Genomic DNA, 21,244 nt, shown 5'->3' on the forward strand with positions numbered 1-21,244 from the left:
AATAATTCTGTTCATTGTCGACCGTGGACAACGCCTCTAGATGTCAGGCAGCCTAACTTTGAGTGAAATGATGAAGAAGTGGATGAATGGCTTTGAGTAAATATGCGAATAGCTCCAGGAGGTGCTTTGCATCTTAAAATGGTAAACAAAAACTAGAAGTGTGCAAAGGGCCTTCTTTTTTTTCCTTAAAAAAAAAAAAAAAAAAAAAAAAAAAAAAAAAGAGAGAACAAACAAACATAGTGTCTCTAAAGTTCAGCACCTGTCTGATTGAGGAGCCACTTGTTCCAGGACACAGAGGACAGGTTTCCAGAACCACTGATCTCCCTGCTCTGTGCTTGAGAAACCCTTTCCACATAAATGCACGTTTCAAATCTAGCCTTTAATCACTGTGTGCATCCGCGCTTGTGCTCATAGATAGCATAGAGATGATTGCAGCAATCAATCATAGCCCTAAAATTACAATGAAACCAAAACACACACACACATACACACGTTCAGCCAACACGCACACACACTGTATGTACTGTATGAGTCACATTTCTCATTCTGTTATGATTGTATAATAGCAAAATCTTAACGCTATCTATCACAACAAAACATTGGGCAGTTTAATTTAGAAAGAAAAAAAAAAGGAATCTCCATAATTTAAATGTCAGGAGTGACAGTAAACACGGCATCAAAAACTCACTTTGATGCACAAGGGCGGAGACATTTGGATGCTTCTTCAAATCAAAGAAACTTGCAGTGAAACAAGGGCCTTTCTGACTGCTGTAAAGAAAGAGTTCAACATGTGACTTTTATTCTAGCGATCACTAATCAAACAAACACCAGACTGTGCTCTCCGAGAAGGTCGATGATCCTTCTGTTACTTCTTCTTTAAGACATTTTATTAAGCAATGTTTCAAGTCAGTGACACTTAGTTCTACAATTTGGGAAATATGCTTATACACTTTTTATGGCTAGAATTAGATGAGGGGATTGAGACTACTCTCACGTCTGTGATGTAAATATGAAGAAAGCTTTCGCTGGGGATGGCTGCTGCCATCAAGGAGTCACTTAAGACAGGAAAAGGTTAACAGCTAACCAGGTTCTGCCCAAAAGTAACTAAATTCACTGACCAGCACCTCTAAAACTCACTAATTAACATAATATATCTCTTATCATTGCAGGAGATCACTGCGCCGAGATAAGAAACAATCTGGATCATGATCAGTGTTGGTTTTAACGGCACAAATATGAACATATTAAGTTAAAGATGACGTATAAGTGGGCAGATTTAGTCTCTTTTGGACGGAGCTGGGTGACATGTTTCCCTTTGTTTAAAGTCTTTATGCAAAGATAATAGTTATTGGTTTTAGCTTCCTAATGACAATATCCATCATTTCAAACTATATATATTTTTTAAAAACTAAACTGACTTGTAACATTTTCTTAACAAAATGTCTCTTGTAAACCAGAGTGGGCACTGATACCAGAGTTCAGCTAATGTATTATTTATATACACCGATCAGGCATAACATTAATTAATATTGTGTAGGTCTCCCTCATCAGAGAATGGACATGGGCCTTCTGAGGGTGTCCTGTGGTGTCTGGTAACAGAATGTTGTTAGTGGGGGCCTTTGGGTCCCATGGGTTTAGGGGAGGGGCCTCTGTGGATCATCCCACAGATACTTGATCAGTTTGGGATCTAGTGAATTTGGAGACCAGGTCAACACCTTGTGCTGATTTTCATGTTTTCTGAGTTGTTCCTAAACTGTTTTTTTTGTGTGTGTGTCTGTGTCAGGCTGCATCCTGCTGGGGATGGCTGCTGCCATCAAGGAGTGTCATTGCTATGGGGTGGGGGTGCCTGGTCTGGTCTAGGTGAGTGGTACATGTCTAAGCAACATCCACACAAATGTCAGGTCCAAAAGTTTCCCAGCAGAACATTGAATTGTCAGTGGTTTTAATGTTGTGGCTGATCGGTGTAAATGACATCGGCTGACGTTTCACTCTTTCAGTGCTCTGTGGTCCACAAACTGTGTAATGGAAACACAATGTGACAGTCACACTATTACACATTACTTCTTTTAAATGATGATATTTTGTTTGATGATCTTTAAAATGTATCTTTAAAGTTGAATGAATTTTAAAGAGGCTCAAATGTCTGACTTCCTCGCTCTCATCTTCTGTTCACTCACAACAGACTCATTCATCTTGAAAAACTGGAGACAGAGAACTAAGAAAGAGAGTCGCTGCGCTCCCATAACTATTGCAATGAGCCTGATCACACTGGCTGGCCGTAATAATAACAGACACCGATGTGCTTTCTGTGATCTCCCTCCCGGTTTGTTTCATATGAATCCTGCCTAAACATTTAACACCCTGTTTGTTTTTTTGTAAACCTAACTTTACCACCAATTTCTGCCACAGTGGGGCCCACTTCCTCCCAAAAGTGACCAACAAGCACCATCACATTACTCACAGAGACGGCCTGTGTTTCTTAGAAATAAAAAATGAAAAATAAATCTTTTTTTAAAAAAAGGGAGATAACTCATCCAAGAGGCAGCTGAGGCCAATGTCAACACGAGAAGAATTACAAGCTGAACACGTCGCTCAAATCACATAACAGTTACGGAACGGGGGTCGGGTGGGGAGAGGGGGTTTGGACTTTGGAAGGCTGCTCGCTAGGGACGGGGAGAGGGCTGGCTGAGGGGCTGAGGAGCTGAGGAGCTGAGGAGCATGTGGTTTAGACGTGAATGAGTTCTACTCGTCTCTAGACAAGTTTTTAAGCAATCACTTTAACATGTCCGACTAAATATGATTGTCTTCAAAGTAACATTTTTCTAGTTAGGTTTTGCTTTTGTAAAATTGTCAGGAATCTGAAGTCTGTATTTCTCCAAAGCTTTCGTCAAATGTTCTTCTGCATCCCACCCACAGTGGCCTCCTCCACCTGCGGCCTTTCAGCTCAGCCTGGCTTCCTCCGGCTCCCACCTCCTCTCCTCGCTCCCGTTTGTTTTGCAAAAAAAGGAGGTCTGGGGGCTAGACAATGGAGTCCCAATCAAAATCATCCTGGATGTCGTCAGCTGGCATGCGATGCATCGGGAAGTTTCTGGCAGGTATCATGTGCTGCTGGTTCATCTGTGCATGGTGTCCTGGAGTGGAAGTGGAAAAAAGAGTCAGATTAAGCCAAAACCGATTCAGACTAAAATAAATAAGTGGATATGTGTGTAAAAGGTCATAGGGGTTGTCAAAAGTAATTATTTTAATCATGTTTCTTCTGTGGCAACATGTCACCTGTCATAGTGGGTCCTGCGCTGCTCATAGGGGGCATGTGGGGATATGCTGGAGGACCCATCATGGGCATGCTTTGTCTGGAGTCCATGTAGAGATTTCCTGATGAGTAAATCAAAACTTATTTTAAAACTTCCATTAAACCAGAACCTGTTCAGATACACTTGAATATCATTCATGTTTGCGGGCAGACCCTGCCATGTAGGTTTACTAAATTTCTTTGTGGAGGAACGCTGGTGTGGAGCAGCTCTATGATGAGGCAAAGATCTGCTGGTATAATTAAATCGTTTGGGCGAGCTTTATGTGAATCCCCTGTAATGAATCCCCAATGGTGTGCTACACCAGGCTAACACTGTGTTGTTCTTCTGGTAAAACAGTAAGTAATAATAATAATTATAATTCTATTTGTTTATTTATTTAAATTAACCTTCTTTGTCTTATCCTTTACTGTATCACCAAGCTCCTGGAATGAAAAAATAAATGAAACTGCAGTTCCTTGAATGGCCACTTGAGGCTGGCTCCAACAAAAGTGAGTCAATCCCAACAGACCATGATGTTAAAATGTCCAGCGTCCAACATAAACGTGCTTGAAGCCTGGTGCAAATGTTTTAGTCTCTCTGACCTTTTCCTCTTGTATGACAAATGTTATCTCAAGCTTTAAAGTTATGTATTATTAAGGGTGTGGCTGCTTTGAGTGACAAGTGGGTGCTAGCTTTCATCCCCATGCACCACCTACTCCCCTTAGCTCCACCTCTACGACTGTCACCTAATGATAATATAAATAATACTTTAAAAAAAAAAAAAAAAAAAAAAGTAAGTGATCATCATTTCAAAACCCAAGTCATAAACTGATCACAAATAGGCAGTGGGGTTAAGAAGCAGCTGTTTCACCTGTGTTGAGGTGCTGGCTGGGTTTGTTGGTGTGCATGGTGCCGTGGCAGACAGGAGGCTGCACTGCCCCCTGTGGCTGGATTACACCGGTGCGGGCAAAAAACTGGTTGATGGACGAGCAGAGGTCTGCGATCTGGGTCGGTTCCAGAGACCAGTTGTTCAACTCTGCTTGTCTCATACTCTCTCTCAACCCTTGGGAGCAATAAAACACACATTTAAACACACAGACACCAGAGATACTATCAGACGCTACTGACAGCTTCTTCCTGCGCTAAAATGCCTTTGTGACAATGAAATGTATGAAACTGCACCAGCTGGCTGTTCACGCAATATAAATTTAGAAAATGGGAAACTAATTTGCAAAGGTGAACCAAAAAACTTGGTCGTAATATATATTCATTATGTCAGTAACCTTCAGTGGGTGATATTTAAAAACATCCTACCTTGCAATCCTAGACTGTAATTGGATAAACTGACCTGCTGAGCTGGGTGTTTTGGTAATTAAACTTGAAGGCTGTGTTATTTAATTGAAGAGCTCAGTTTAATTAAACTCGTAATCAACTCCACAGTGTCAACACTTCAGCACTCAATCAAAAGCAGGGGCAGCACTGTACTATCAGTGTTGAGCTCTAAACGCTTGTTCTTTCAGATCATTTAGGAGCAGACTGGAGGGGAAGCTGACAGAGAAAACTGGAATCTGGTAAAATGTTTAATTTTGACAAATAAATTACAAACTCATTATATTTTTTGATTATTGTAAATGCAGTAAGGTCTACTTGTAGTGTCCAAACCGCACCTTGGAAAGGTGAAAGGTCGACATCAGCCCAGTTATAGCTGCTAGCAATACGACAGCTTTCTTTCAGTGCGTCCAGATTTGGGTACCAGTCAGACAGTAAACCTGCAACACACACACAGCACACTATCTGTAACATTACAAGATAAGCGATGACATCCATGTAATTTTCCTCGTATAATACAGATTTAGTCCTTCAACTAGTCCTTTAATAAATCAGTTTACAAGGCTTTTGAAGACTTCAGTACTGCGGTGTGGCCACTAGGAGGAGCCAGGTGACTGTAAAGGCAGCCAGAGTCACTGGCTTCAGCATTGCTTTGTTCTCAACAGCACAGATAATAAATCAGATGATGATTTACTGTTTAGCTGCTACAACAGTTTCTCACTGACGAGGACTGATACAAATCCAGGTTCAGCTGTAAACACGCTGTCTAGGTCACTTGTGTCTGTGTGATGGACAGGATGATGAGAAAACAACACGCAGCGACACTGGTTCGCGGGGGAAGTCGCCGACAGACAGAGGGTCTTACCTGTGTTGCAGGCCATCTGTTGCTGGGTAGGATGGGGCTGGTGGGAGAGGCTCTGATGCTGCTGTCCGTGTTGAGAAGGGTGCTGGCTGTGCTGCGGATGTTGGGAGGGGTGTGGCGTGTGCTGCTGTGGGTGCTGGCCGTGGGGCGGATGCTGCGATGGGTGCTGCCCGTGCTGGGAGTGTGCAGCGTGCTGCGGGTGCTGGGAGTGCTGTTGGTGCTGTGGGTGCTGGCTGTGTTGGCTGTGCTGGGCGTGTTGGTTGTGGGGGCCACCGTGCTGCGATAGGTGCTGTGTGTGGGGTGAGCCGTGGCCAGGGTGGGCTTGGGCAGGATGGGACAGCGGCACTTGCCCACTGTTGGCGGAGTGGCTGTTGGGGTGGCTGTTGGGTTGGTTGTTTGACAGGTTGTTCTGAGTGCTAATGGTGCCACTGGGTGAGTGCTGATAGGAGCAGGAGGTGTGGGTCTGCTGGGAGGATTCTGACGGTATGCCCATCAAACCTGGGAAACAAAACACACCAACACAAAGACATGAGAGCTCTATAACATACAGTCATTTAAAGATTCACTGATCCACAGGATGTTATGCAAACACTTCTACAGCGGCGCAACTTATGGTTATTATCAGAACACAATTCCAAAAACTCAGCATTTTTAAATGTTAAGAGTCGTCTAAGCAACAGTATAGGGAAAACCCCAAAACCCAATATATTGAGTTTACAATGAAACAGGAAAGATCATCAAATATTCACAGTGAAGAGACTGGAATAAGGAAATGGCTGAGCCTTTGGCCTATAAACGTCTCAAACCATGAATTAATCATCAGAAATGTTCAATTCACTGATGATCAACTAATCATTCATTAAGGAAAAATAGCCGACAACCACTTGTTCCAGCTTCTCAACTGTGAGGTTTCTTTTCACTTTAAATTGAATATAATTGGGATCTGGATATTTATTTTTTTTGATTAAAGAAAAAGCAGTGAGAAGATGTCACCTTGGGACCTTGGACTCGCAGAATGTCAAAATAATTGACAAATTAATTAGTAATGAGACTCTTTAGCTGCGGCCACGGCTGCTGAAAACAGACATAAATACACTCGTATGGCTTCAGAATGAGCTGAACAAGTGTAAAGCACTTGAGCACAAACACAAAGAGTCACATGTAAAGAAACAGCTACTTGAGGTCATCTATCTTAGCACCTTACAGTAATGGGTTGTGGGCCTCCCGTGTTTAAGTAGTTCTACACTTGAGAAAGACCAGCTGCCATTTTGTTGCATCAGGGAATGACTCAGCATCGGTTGTGATTCTGAGGTTCACAAGCTCGAGTTGCCATCGCCTCTCCACTCCAGACACGCAGTCGTGCATTGTCTTTGACAAATTTGACTTTAACAGACATGACTGGAGCGCGAACATCTGCACACCCAACTGCAATCATATGAGTGGCGGGGGAGTGGTCTTAAGAGGCCCTGTCCTTCACAGCTTTGGCACAGTAAACCTATTTCACTGGAGTGCTTTTAGAGCTGACTCTAGCCCTGTACCTCCACAATCGGCACGTAACACTCACTGCAGGGGTGACAAAGGTGCATCTCTTATCGGCACAGAAAGCCCATTGTCCAACTAGGGAAATACAGAAAGCAATTAACGCGGCACCAGAATAATAATGCGAGCTCATTACCTATTATCAAAGCCAGTGAATTAGCTCACTGTCTATGGCGGCAGAGTGTGAAATCCTCTAGCTCGATTATTTACGCTTTTTAATTGCCAGAGCTTGTCTGACTAAGAGATTTCACTTTTATGCGCATAAAAAAAGGTAACAACTTTCAACTAATGAAACACAGATGATAGATTAAAGGAGAGGAACTCTTTGAAAACATTAGCATGAAATGCATTTGATTTGTGAAAGTAGGTTATACACAGAAAGCTCAGTCTACTTTGCTCATAAACCGCTTGTCAAGTGCTCCATGTTTATCAGTCAATCAGATTACAAGCAAAACTGCTTTTTGTTCTGCAGGGACTCAGCCTTCTGGAAAGCTCTGCTCCATCCACCATTATGTATTACAAATTCCCCATCATTATGACAAATGAACCTCAAATCCATCAGATTTACAAAGGGCTTGACTGTAGCCTCTGATGAAACGTAACCTACATTAAAAAACACGACGACACGCTGATGAATTTCATCTGATGTGGAAAATATAAAGTAGAGGATTAACTGTAAAATAAATGCAGTAACGTCTCTTTATGGATTTAAATTAAATATTTAACACATAAAATCTCACTCTTGGTATAGATGTGCTCCATTGGCTAATCAGCCTGTTGAATACCTGCTCACTTCTTGGTAAGCCTCATTAATGCCTAAAGACTCTCAATAGCCTCAGCTGTTAAGAACAAACCCACATTAGGAAAATCGTTCCGAGAATCATCTTGCTCCTTTATAAGTGAAGCTTAGGCTCTCTATTGGGTTTCCACTTGATGCTCCCGTGAGGCCACTCACCTTGTTGGCTGAAGGACTGCTCAAAAACAGACTTGTAAAGGCTGCGGAAGGAGGCACTGAGATCTTCAAATTCTGAGAACAGAAGCTGCTTGTCCCTGTCTGGCATGTTGTACTGGGACTGAGGGGGCTGCTGGAGGCTCATAGACGGGGGCACGGGCTCTGGATGACTGGTCACCTGTGGAAATGTAGAGATAAGGAATGTTTAAGATTTGCAAAATGAGACGGTTTTAAAATCATGTGAAGGGTTTTGTTGAAGTACACCTGCTACAGCTCCGCTACAAGCGCACCACAGACTAAAGGGACTACTGACAATAAGACGAGTGCACTATAATGTTTGAACATGAACATTAATAATACATACTTTTCAAAGATACCTGCCATGCGCATCTGGTTATGGAGCCACAGAAACACAAAACAGAAAACCACTAGAATATTTAATGCAAAGCGGTCGTCAAACATTCAATTCAAAAATATCAGGATGGTACGATTCTGTAATACTGTTTGTTTCTGTCTGAGGAGGTTTCAGTCATACAACATATACAATTACACAAACCGTAACAATATATGTCAATGCTTACTGCCCTGACTCGCACAACATTAAGAGAGCAACTCAGATGGACACAAAGCCAATACTCAGGTGGCTACGCAAAATGTATTTAAAACAAAATCAATACCAATACCTTGTACAAATAACCGGCCATTTTACCCATGTATTTGTGTGGGCAGTCAATGTTATGCACTGGCCCTGGGTGTGAGACAGCAGGCAGAGTTCCTTCCAGCAACGAGTTTGTGTACGAGACTCTCCACGGCAGCGATATCTCACAAAGTATGACCTGACCCGTGTCCACTCTGGACCAGCATTACAAGAGCGGTCACGTTCAATTTTTGATTGTAACATCTTCCTCTTCCAATATGTGGGCAGGCTGCTGAAGTGCATGGCTCGCAGACTGGCTTGGGTAAGAGTGAAGAGGTGATAATAAAGCCTGAGTGTTTACTGCGAGCTGCTGCTTTGGCTGTGAGAGAGAGAGAAGAGCACATCCATCAGGCTGAGCCGATCGATGCCCAGCGCCTGGAGCTGGGAGCACTCTAGGATGCAGGAGGACCACACCAAAGAGGGGGCATCTCTGGTGGGAGGACATCAGAGGAAGCGCTTTTCTTTGTCTGGCTTCCAGAAGCGTGCTCATTTTTCTCTGTTTTCCTTAACCCCCTTCCTGATGTTGTACTCGAGCTCATGTCCACCTTGAACCTCGGTCTATTGCCGTCTACGGCTGGCTCCTCTGATCTAAGCCTCCTGGGGCTTTCTGATCAGATAAGATATGGATACAGTACACTGTCTAAAACTGGCAGTGTTTCATTTTCATTCATTTAGGGAGTGTGGCTCCCTCACAGCTTGAAAAATGTAGCTAAAATGACAATTCATCATTTGGATTAGTGCTGAGCGCTCAAAAAAAAACAACTATTACCAATTTTATATGAATATTCAGTTACATGTAAATATCATGAGCTGGAACAGCTCCAGAAACCAAACGTACCATCTGCCTACGCTTGATTCACTCTTTATGCCACGGCTAGGCCACAGCGTATTAGGCAAACAGGATGCTGCACTGGCACCTTTATTGTTTTGTCTACTAGTGCATGACACAGATCAATAGCTGCAAATATTCAACAGTACAGCCTAACCAGACCAATTAGACTGCATATAACTTGGCCCTGGAAGTTATATTTAGTTTAATTGGGTCTGGTAGGGGCTTGTTCTATAGCTGCAGGTCTCACGTCTTGGTGTCAGTATGTCAGCTCTGATCATGCCGTGTATCATAATCGCTTCAGAAGAAACGTGTGAACTACGAAGTGCAGGGAGACATACATTGCTTTTTTTTTTTTTACAAGTACAAGTCGCTTTTTGTGGTTCATTATGCCGCTGCAAGTTTATGTGTTCTCCCTTGTTTTAGGTCTGTCTGAGTCAACTGGATCATGTCTAATTATCCATGGGTCTTTTAAGCCCGAGTCTGACTGTCCTCTGGGTCCTTCTTGGACTGGGTGTGTTTTCTTGAAAGTTAATTTACCCACATTGGATTTAGGTAGTTTTGCAAGGGTGCGTACCCATAAAGACTTCCAAATCACCCTCATCATTGTAGAAATGAGTCCGACTGAAGATTTATCCTTGTTCTTACCGGTGTATAGCTGTGCACACTGCCCACACTGTTGAGATTGACAGAGGCCAGACTCTGGTCAGACAGGCTGTTGTTAAGGCTGCTTCTTGGACTGTCGCTCCCTTCTTGGTCTGTGTTGTACAACGCCACCTGAAAGAAATATATGTGCATTAGCTTTTCCTTAGAAACGCATACATACACTAATTAATGCTATCAATGTCACCTATGTGCTTGTGGAGGGAGTATGTCCTCATTCCTTGGAGAAAACGACAATGAAAGGTGATGCTGGCGTGAAGTTGAACAATATGATTTCACGCGGAATACAAAGCCTGTTGATTTGTATGTGCTGCATGGAATGACATGTCAAAATACCGGAGTTGTTTTTCATTTAAGTCAGTGTGTGTGGGGGAGGCACAGGGTGCTGTTCAACACCCTCCACAGTCACTAAGGGGCTCCATCTGAATGTGTAAAGGGGTCTGGAGACAGCTGAGACATTCCCATCACTAAAGGTCAAGCTACTGGCGATGTCAGCCACATCTGCTCACCGAGCGCAAATCCGTCTGGGACAGCTAACAAAGGATTTCAGTGCAGCCGAGACACTGACCTTTCAATGCAGGAGCGAAACTAGCCGAGGCACTTCAGGACGACAATCTTAATTATCGTCTAACAAGGTTCCGTCCTCCCACCATTCCCAAATAAAGTGCGCCGTCAGACAATTAAGACAATAGTAAGAAGAACAATCCAGATAATGACTATAATGATACCCACAGAGAATAGCACATGTGCTGAGTTTTGTTTCGTGAGAAAGGAATGGCACTAATGCCGTGATGGTGTTGCAGTGGAAGAGGGATGGTGTGTGTGCCCGTCCATGACTGAGTGCAACATGGTGGCTTCTGCTCATCACTGTGAGTGGAACAGAGTGGGCTCTGTTCTCAGCACAATGAGACAGAGGTTGCAGTAGCTTTCAGGCAGGCACACTGGACCAGGCCTTCCCAGCACCCTGCCTCTCAGCAGCAGCAGTGGACTGAAGCCTCTTGTCTTTCTGCCGAGCCACAGCCTGCTACCACAGAGGCTGCAAGGAGGAGAGGAAACTCAGACAGCCTCGTCTGCTCTGACTGACTGGCAGCTGACAGACACTGTGGTTCGAATCCAGGATGCAGACTGAGAACATCCGATCATATGAAGCCTTTAATATGGAGCTTGCACTGGTAGAATGATATATATATATAAATAAAAAAATGAGAGCGCAAATGCTATCTAGGCAACACTGTTCAAGGAAGAGGGGTGAGGCAGAGGGAGAGGAAGACAGGGGGGTAGTAAGGGAAGCTCATTAGGCAACTCTAGCCTTCCTCCACTCAGTGTGGGCTTGGCTCCAGTGTTCATTAGCGTGAAGGGGAACTCAATGAGCAGCTAAGACTGAAGGCTTAAGCACGTCTACAAAATCAGCTCTACAATGCTAATCAAAAACAGCGTGCCTCAGAAATATAAATGTTATGTGTAATGAAGTCATAAAACAGGCTTTTAGCCTTAAGTCTCCCGCCACAATCTATTTTTACTCTACTCAACCATAAAGTGTGATGATTTCAAAACCTCACTGCTTTGTGGTTTACCCAGACCCCTGAGTCCCCCGAGTGAAGACGCCCACTCAAGCACACATATCACAGACTAACACCCAGTCACATCTCTCCCACTTACGTGGGATGCACTAACATATGACACACATTTCTAAAGCTATGGATGTGCACACAGGTAGACTACCAAACACAAATACACACAGACAGATTCAAGCGTGCTCGTACAGGCAGGAGCAAGCGCCACAGTAAATACTGTGTACGGCTAGCAGGCAAGCGAGTCAGAGTTCTATTCTTAGCAGTGAATTAAGTAAAAAGCCAGAGGTGTCTTTTACATGGGAGCCTAATCTGGAGCATGAGACATGGATTATGAAATCAAAGCAAGATTGGCTCAGGTGTCTCCAACAATGCCAGCCAATGTTAAGGACAATCCCTGCATGCAAGGATTGAACAGACCGAGGGAGAGAGACAGAAGGAGCACAAGGGAGAGAGACGGGGAGAAAAGCGCCAGACTATTCATCAGCATAATTCCAACAATCCCTTCTTTCCCTCCAACATAGCACTTCAGTGCCAAACTTTTATCACGTTCACTCCAGTGTTTGTGGCTGCCTCAACCGAACCTTTGGTGGGGGGGAAAGAAAAGTCTTGAGTCTATGTGAGAAAAGCAAAAGGAGAAAAAAAAGAGAAGGGGGGGGGGAGTGTGCAATCTTGTGAGGAATGTCCAACAGAAAAGAGAAAGAGAGCAAAGATTCTTGCTGGTTCAGTATTCACCCTGCCAGCCTCTCCCATTGGTCTATCGGAGAAGGCGGGAATGAGGGAGAGAGACGGGAATAGAAAGAGAGAGAGAGAGAAAAACAGAGAGGGAATTCCTGTGGCTTGGCACACTGCACCGAAAGAGGCGTGGCCTGTCCTGTGTTTACAGTGTAAGACAGTGAGAAACAAGCTCTCTCTCTGAGGAGTAAGGGCCTCAGATCTGTTGCTCTTCCACTTTGTCCTCTGTGACAAAAACTGTTACGGCGTTAAAGTGAACAATCAAATGCACAAAAGCACACAAGTCAAAACCGCCTTTCATCAGCTCTTGAAAGCAGACAGCAGACGTGTTGTGCTGTTTACATGCGGCTCCTCCGCATTATTTGACTGGAGGTATTTGATGGCAGGAGTCCAGATTTAACTGTCAGCTCTACACATTAGGGCCTTATTATGCAGTCGCTACTGGTGGAGATTGGTGCCTGTTTGAAGCAATCAAAGAGGAAATGGGTCATCTTTCTTCACACTCAGGCCCATGAATCTTTCCGTTACAGAAACATGAAAAACTGCTGTTTCTGTTCCCCACAGAAACAGCCCCAAGCAAGTTGTCACCGACACGCTCGTCAAAACAAGCCGAAACGCTAGTGCAACATACTCTGCCATACATGTGCACACAAGTTATAGGCACACGCAGACATATGCTCAGACTTTTGCCTCGTACTCAGAACATAAGAGGCCCCGTCGCACAAACACTAACTCATCTTTCCACTTCTGTTCACGTTAGACTTTTTTTTTTTTTGTAATGCTTGCAGCAAATGAATAAGCGACTCTTGTAGGCTTTTTAAAAGTACTCCTGAGAGCTGCCCCCACTGGGCTCAGAGGATGAGAGCTTAAGGTTAAAAAGCCTATTTAAATTTCAGAGTGAGCGGCACACTCGCAGCTAACAGCTAGCAGTCCCTGTAGCTTTGCTCTATGATGTACAAGTGTTTCCAAGCTTTTATAGATGCTTTTTCTTTTTTTTTTAAAGCTACTGTGAGCAGACGGAGCCGGCAGCAGGGGTGGTCACCTGTAGTGCGGTCACAGAATGAGAAACACGACTCCGGGCGTCAACCTCCACTACAGGTGCGAATACAGAAACGCCACGTATTCTATTACAAGTGTGCACAAGACTGTGTGAGGTCTATCAGGTTGCAAACGCTAAGTATCACTGTGAGCATCATATTTCCGCGCTGAAGTTAACAAGAGCCCGGCGCCTGTTTTTGTAGAGGAACAAGGTAGAGAAGGGCAGATAGTTGTGTATTTTGGTGTGGGTTGCACTGAAGAGAAGCTTTAGGCACAGGAGCATATGCTTGTGCGTGAATGTGTGCGCCTGTATCTCCCCCTCCACTAGAGTGCTCCTCTCTCTGTGGGGAATAGTGCTGTAGGTGGTTGGAGAAGTGGGTGGGGTCAGGGTGCAGCCGTGTAGCCAGGTGTGTGTTGGAGCTGGAGGCTGGATGGCTGGCTGTAGTACCTTGTTAGTCACAGTGTTGATTGCCAGCGTTGGAGAGGCACTTCCAGAGATCATACACTCCATCCCCAAAGACTCTGACTCCAGGCTGTACGGCGTAGAAGCCTGTGGGGGGTTAGAGGGGGGCGGGGGTATGGAGGCAGAACAAAAAGAGTCAACATAATCCAATTATTAAACACACGAGATCCCACTACTGCAGGTTGCATAGGATGACCGACTGGTATTATGTTTGTAACAAATCTTCTGCTCGTACCAGAAATATATCCATCTGCGAGATCGCAAAAACAAAAATAATAAAATAAATAAATAAACCAGAACCATTGTTATATGACAGAGCAACACCTTTATTTAGGTCACATTTGAACTCCGCTTTCTGAAAAGATGGAGACAGCCTCCCTCCCCACCCTCACCTCCGCACCCAAACAGACACACACACACACACACACAACAGAATACACACTCGTCAAGCAGTATAGGCACACTGTTGTGAGAGATAACTCCGGCATGCCTGTCTCCCAAAACTGCTTACTGTAAGAGGATTGGCTGCCAACAATACCATTTTTAATTCATGATAAACATAAATGAGATTTCACAAACTCTCAATTTCAATGTCTGAGACTCTTAATGGAATGCCTTGCAGGCAGACAGTGTCTAACGGGGGGAGGGGTTAAGCACAGAGTCTGTGTCCTACAGAAAACACACACTCCTCACTTGGTGCGTTCTTTTGTGTCACACTCAAATGAGCAGAACTGCATCAGGAGAGCTTTAGTTAAAACTGTTGGCAGAGCTGCATATTAAAAACTATGTTGTTTTCCATGTACCTCCACATTTGTTGTATGTAAAATCTCTCACCAGCGACAAAGCAGTTTGTTAAATGAATGTGATAGTATTTCTTTGCTGCAGGGCAACTACATGTACAGCATTTTAAGTTTTATGCGCTTGTGTATGTGTGTGGCAGAGACAACGGTGTGCATGAGTCTCCGATGCCAGCTAACAGAGTGTCTCCTCATCGTAGCCTCTGGTCAGCCACATTGTTGGGGAAGGAGGAGACAAGTGCTCGTTGCGTTGGGATGCCCAAGGGCCAGGTCAATCTGAGCCGCTCACGATAAACCTGTACAGCTGTACGTAGCGGCGGACGAAGCTCATGCATAATTAAAGACAAAAGCTCCCGCTCAGAATAGCCCGCGCGCACAGTCTTGCATTAATTGATGTTTGTTAAAAAAAGTGACTGCAAAATATAATGTATGTAATGGCTGCCTGGGGCATAGCTTATTAATAAGGAGTCCACTTCATGACAGGCTAGCGAAGCAACATGGAGAGGCAGTTGCATAAAGCGTGGCTATGAAGTCCTGCTGAGGCTACGTGTGTGTGTTTGCATGTGAATGTCTGCATGTGGTAGAGAAAGAATTAAAAGCAAAGTGTGAGAGAAAGCAGAGCAAAATAAAACTGAGGCAGAAGTAGAGACGCAACGGCGCAGATGCAGATATGCCGTGAACCAAATAGAGAAGAAGACAGAAGTGTAAGCAGACTTTCTCTGGTCAAACTCACCCGCTCTCCAGACCGCGGCCTTTTCTTTGGCCGTGTAGGCAAAGCGTCCTCCTTTGGGTTGGTGTCGATGGCCCAGTAAGAGCCCTGCACAGAGAGGAAAAGGCTTGTGAGTTGATAAAAAAAAAAAAAAAATGTCTTTCTCATCTGGGAAGTTTGAACTGAATCTAGAAAGTTTCACCCATTTCTTGTCAAAACTGTTAAAGTGCAGGAAACTGGAACGTAAAATAGTTTCACCACCTCTCATTCTTTCCGGTCTGTCTCTTATTTGTCTGATTTAAAAAAAAATAAAAAATACATTCAGATAATCAGATTAATACATTTTAGCTCTGATATCACAAATATCTGATCTCTCGTTTGCACTGAAATATACCATCTAGTACAACATATTTAAAGCCCAAGCTTTTATTTGAGCTGATAGCTGCGAGTTTAGAATTTGTGCAATGTGTGGGTGGGCTTTGTTAGCTGGAAAGGTTTGGCTTTTCCTCCTCTGTGGCTGCTCCTCAATGAGAGGCTGGTGGTGAGGGCAGCTGGTGGTGGTGAAATGCTAAGCCTTTCCTGAAGCTGTACTTCCTCAGCCTCGGGTATTGAAGTCAGAGTGCTGTTGCCAAGGATGAAGGATCCACAGCCTCAGTCCAGGAATCGAGGCAGCGCTAGCCCTGCCGTGTTGCTTTCTTCTAAGGTCTGAGCAAGGCTAATCGAGGAAAGAACAGTCGGGGCTGGCTCTGGGGCTGTAGCTAGTAATTCCACAACCGGGCTGCATTATTTATCTTTGCATTCGGCCCCATTTAATTTATTTTTCAATGGTGTTCCTCCTCGAAGCCAACAGAAACGCTGCTTACAGTTGTTAAAAATGAGATTTTCTTTACCCTAAGGCCCCGCGAGTTCTGAATTTATTTTTAATATTTCATATGACCCCCGATAAAATCTCAATTGTCAAGAGAAAGTGAGATCAGGACCTTTAAAATTACTTCCTTAGCAGAGAGAATAATTGATATTTCCATAAGAAATTCTCTGTACAGCAGGAGAGGCCATAGAAGAAACTCTATCTCAAGTGTCTATACTGCAGCATACACAATGGCCTGCTCTTGTTATATCTAGCAATTTTTTCACACCTCACAAAAAACCCTGCTGTAGTTGTTAAAATGAAAATCCAGGGTTGGCCTATATTAGTCTGGGGGATGAAATTATAACTTTTAATATGTGTGAGGCTTTGGGGTCAATTAACATTTTCCTCAGAGGGAAGAATAATTCACAGCACAATCAACATAAGATGAAGAAACATCAAATACTGATGTAGGCTACAGTAAACTGCAGCAGAAACCTCATTATATGCCCGTGTATCCTATCAGACGCTTCACTGGAGAGTGCCTGTAAAAGGTGAGACACGCTGTCTCGACATGTGATCTGTCTCGTTCTCAGGATGCAGGGGTTAAATACCGGGGTACAGATACAGATGTTTCAAAATTAGGTGGCACACAGACAAAGCCAGGCTGGGTGGTGTTTCTTTTAATTAGGGAGGGAAGAAGACTTTAACTCAACCCTCATGGGATGGGAGTTTCTGCATTTCCCTACCCTCACCCCCAGAGAGTTGGCAGGGAAAAAAAAGGGAAACATATAAAGAGTCATTAAATTATTCACAAATATACTGCAATATACTGTAGCAACGCCAAGCCAAGTGTATCCTTGGAGTGTGGGGCAACAACAGAGCAAAGCCACAATAATCTCTGCAGTCACAAAACAAAGGCCGCCGTAAGGATGTTTTTTTTTAAAAAAAAAACAAATCCTGATAACAGATGTACACTACCTGTTTTCTTCCCCTAAATGACGCAGCTCATTTTCATGCATCACCATAAATTACGTCATCTACTTCCTCTTTTGTATGTAAATATAGGAAAGACAAACAAAATAGTATGCAGGTTATAATTGCAACTACAAGTAGAGTCACAAGACCAATTTGATAAAAAAAAAAAAAGATTATTAACATGAAACCTTAACGGGCTGCATTTCTATCTCCAAGGTAGACGGGGTGTGTGTATTTACAATAGCAACTGTCATCTCTTACACCATCTCAGAGAGAGGGAGACAGACAGAGAGCGACACGACTCTCCTATCTCATCCAACCAGCAGTTCTCATATTCCTGCCACATTACAATATTGATGCAACATATCAAGAGCGGCTAGCGCCTCTTTGAAGTTGTCTTCGGGGGGGAAGGGAGTGAGGAAAATTCCAAATTAAACATTAAGGATGCGAGCATGTTGGCCATGCATTTGGAATGGGATCCATACAGCAATAGATTATTTTGTATTTAGTGGAGCAGCTCCCAGGAGTGTCAATATCAGAGGATTACAGCAAAACATGAAATTAGCATTCAGTCCCCATCCTCTACACAGCTAGGCGTAGCTCTTCATGCATGCGTTCTTGTGCGTGTGTGTGTGTGTGTGTGTAATTATCTGTGAGGTTCCCTAAGCATATGTACCATGTGCTCTGACAGTGCCGGGATGATATCTGGGTTAGGCTACATATGGCTCAACCTATGCACAGCATCGTAGTAAATATAGGCCTGTAGGCTCCTTTTTCATGAAGAACTCGGTTCATCGGGGGATGCTACTTATCAGGTTCATGTCGCACGATATTGTGAAGTAAGTCGAGCTGAAGCAGCATACATAGGTGGTCCTACTGAGATTCAAATGTCAAATTAACATGGACTATCCCTTTAGAGAGAAGAATAATGGGAGGCAAATGAGGTCTGATTTCTTTCTCTTTTTTTTTTCCCGAGGAAGCTGCAGCCTCACCTTGAGTAACTACTTTAGGGATGCCAGATTCTGGAAATGACCTGACGTCTACCCTGTTACGGCCGGTGCTTGACATTTTTCCCTCCTCACCAACATCTGCTGTCCAAAAAACTAGCCTCTCCTTACATTTGAAATGCAGCTCTGTGGGGGTGGGAGGTTCATAATAGATTACGAGCATACCATGCATTTCCAGACTGTCAGAATCCTGGCAGTCATTCAAAGGTAACATTTTTCTACCAGGAATAGGATGATACACACACACACACACCAAAAAAAAAGGATAGTTGTAACAGCAGAGAGTGCTTACCAGAAACTTAACAGATATTATTTTATTAGAATAATTTTTTTTAAATCTCACCTTTCCCGGGTCATCTTTGGAGCGAGGCACTTTGAGAAAACACTTGTTCAATGACAGATTGTGCCGTATTGAGTTCTGTGGGGAAACAGACAGAGAGAAAATTGTGACAAGGTGAGTAAACACATATCAAAAATCAGATTGCACTAACAAATCTGTAGCACCCGAGTGTGGAGAACATCGCTGCCAGCAGCAACAAGGACACGCAACTAGCTGGCTTGTATCATTTCGGTTCAGTCGCAGCTTCTATCACTGAGGTCAGCCCGTTTCACTGACATCAGCTCTGGCTTACGACGGTGTCCAGATTTCACTCATATACAGGAGCTCAGTTTGTGTACAGAGCCACCAGGAAGCCATATCTTTCATCAGAGTCCAACCAGCTGAATTCTGGTTGCACAACATATCGAATTCCACCAGTGCCAAAAATAGGAGCCAGAAGGAGTCCCACACTGGGACGGTTGCTGATAGCAGAGTCTGATATTAATTAATGCTTCATGGGGCTCCTGTGGGGGCAGGAAATAAATTATGTAGATCATTCTGAAAGTTAACTCATTACAGTGTTACAAGCTACTCCACAGTGGTGAAGAGGGAGGTTCATCCAACTGCCTGACAGGGGGAGGCGAGGTGTGCTGAAGTAGCCACAAAGGGTTAGAGAGTGATGCTCCAGGCCGGGGTTAAGCAGCAACAGCAAAACCCTCAGGACCAGCTGGAGCCGGACCAGCTGAGGGCTTACAAGAGCCAATGGATGCACATGTCCCTCCACTCCACTTTATGGAGTGGTATTGACAGATGGTCGCAGTAAAATGCAGTAGGACTCTCTGATGAGTTTAACGCATGCAGTGAGGGGGGCACAAAGAGGGGTAAGGAGTGAAAGACACCCAAGTGCAAGAGATGGGAGCTGCTGGTTCAACACTACAGGCAACTATACGACAGAGGAGATGATACTGACAGTCTGGTTGTAATTCTGTCAATATTGCTGGTTAAATCACTCTGAATGTAATCCACAAGAAGTCTGACACTGTTCTCCTTACAAAAGTATTCCGTGGCAGCTCACGTGGTGTCATTATCAGAAGTATTCTGGTCGAAAAAGAATGTTTTCTGAAAGTAAAACCAACCTAACTTTCTTAAGGCTTTTAGGCAGGAAAAGCTGCTCTGTCCATGAGCCATGGCCATGTCTTTCACTATGCTGCAACCACTGAGCTCCTCTACCTCCAGACATTTGGCTGGTCCATCTTTCCAAGGTCAATCATCTTGTAGCCGCCCCCCTCAGTTAGGGCTCCACTGAAATTTTCACTTAGGTCAAAGCCCTTAATCTGTCACAGTCTGAAAACTGAACTTTGAAGAATCTGACAGTCCATGCCGACATTTATTGTACTTCCTATCAAGGTTGAAAGCACTTGAATGTTGAGCACATCCACGGTTTCAATAAACTATATCTTGGGAGGGCTCTTTTAATGTCACAATATTGCCTTACCGTTGTTTGTAACACAGTGAGCGTGAGAATGGACGGTAAATGGATAATGCTGCAAGCCATTTTCGCATTTTTTGTCTCTCTTCCATTGTAATCCAATATAGCTGACACAAATTCATTCAAGATAACTATAGCTGCCTTTCAACAGAGCAAGGCCAAGTGTTTGATATTAAGAGTTTGGGTGGAGTATCACCTAAAAACCTGAACTGAGGAAACTGGATTGTTGTAGACAAAAACAACAGCCAAGAATATAATAGACACGGTAATAAGAGACTCCAGACTTTCACAAGTCATAAGGAGGCAGGCTGTCTGACACCTACACACAAAAGTTTAGAAACTGCAATAAAATAGACTCAAAACTGTTAAAAACACATAAAACCAAAAGATTCTCAAATATTAAAACTTTACCGGCAATTGTTCCAATTATCAAGAAATCCATCATCTCTTACACCATCATAACCCAAAGATAGCCAACAATAAAAAACACAGAAAAGAAAAAGAACCTTCTCATATTTGAAATGTTCTCAAAGACAGAGGCATACAAAACATTATCAAACATCTCAGCCGCTGTTACACACCAGAATATCATTTATTGAAAGATCTCAAACCTCAATATATTTTGGTCACGCTGTTATCGGATCTTGAAAGCTCGATACAGAAGCACTCAGGCTACAGCACTGCGATCAGAGCCCCTGTGTGGTCTGAATGTAATCCAGGCACATGGACATGACTTTTTTTTCTGAGCGAGAACGTGCATTGCCACGCCACAGAAAAAAGCTCACACCTGAAAAGTCAGTAAGTGAGACAGTTTTAACGATTTGAGGGTCCAAGGCCGCACGCTTTTACTGATTGACCCCCACTGCCGCGGGTTTAGAGATGCTGCCCACTCTCAGGGAGACAGGTGGTCATCCTTGTCTGGCTTCCTTGCATAGGTTTCAAGACCTGTATACAGGCCTTCTACTTTTAGCTACACACTGTGCCTTGTCTTGTCTTGTGTGTGACACTAGTTCAGATAAGCAAAACAATGTGTACGCAGAGTGTGATCATACATAGTGGATGGTGACAAACAGATAAGAGGTTCTCAGTTTAGCCAGCCCATGCTACTTTTAAAAAAACTGAGACATGTC

The 21,244-nt window shown here is 43.7% G+C and overlaps 1 protein-coding gene across 1 annotated transcript in view; it reads right to left on the reverse strand.

Annotated features, from left to right (window-relative positions):
• Positions 1-237: 237 nt before the first annotated feature.
• foxj3 (forkhead box J3) overlaps positions 238-21,244 on the reverse strand; it is a 68,907-nt gene continuing 47,900 nt past the window's right edge. The window contains exons 3-12 of the mRNA XM_084543271.1: positions 18,650-18,724; positions 15,499-15,582; positions 13,954-14,055; positions 10,147-10,275; positions 7,976-8,150; positions 5,485-5,979; positions 4,958-5,059; positions 4,162-4,353; positions 3,274-3,372; positions 238-3,131 (exon numbers count right to left, since the gene is read on the reverse strand). Coding sequence (XP_084399397.1) covers positions 3,019-3,131; positions 3,274-3,372; positions 4,162-4,353; positions 4,958-5,059; positions 5,485-5,979; positions 7,976-8,150; positions 10,147-10,275; positions 13,954-14,055; positions 15,499-15,582; positions 18,650-18,724 — 1,566 coding nt within the window. The 3' untranslated portion in view covers positions 238-3,018. The remainder of the gene's footprint in view (positions 3,132-3,273; positions 3,373-4,161; positions 4,354-4,957; positions 5,060-5,484; positions 5,980-7,975; positions 8,151-10,146; positions 10,276-13,953; positions 14,056-15,498; positions 15,583-18,649; positions 18,725-21,244) is intronic.

This window comes from Chelon labrosus, assembly GCF_963514085.1.
Source record: "Chelon labrosus genome assembly, chromosome: 4".
Classification (NCBI taxonomy): Eukaryota; Metazoa; Chordata; class Actinopteri; order Mugiliformes; family Mugilidae; genus Chelon; species Chelon labrosus.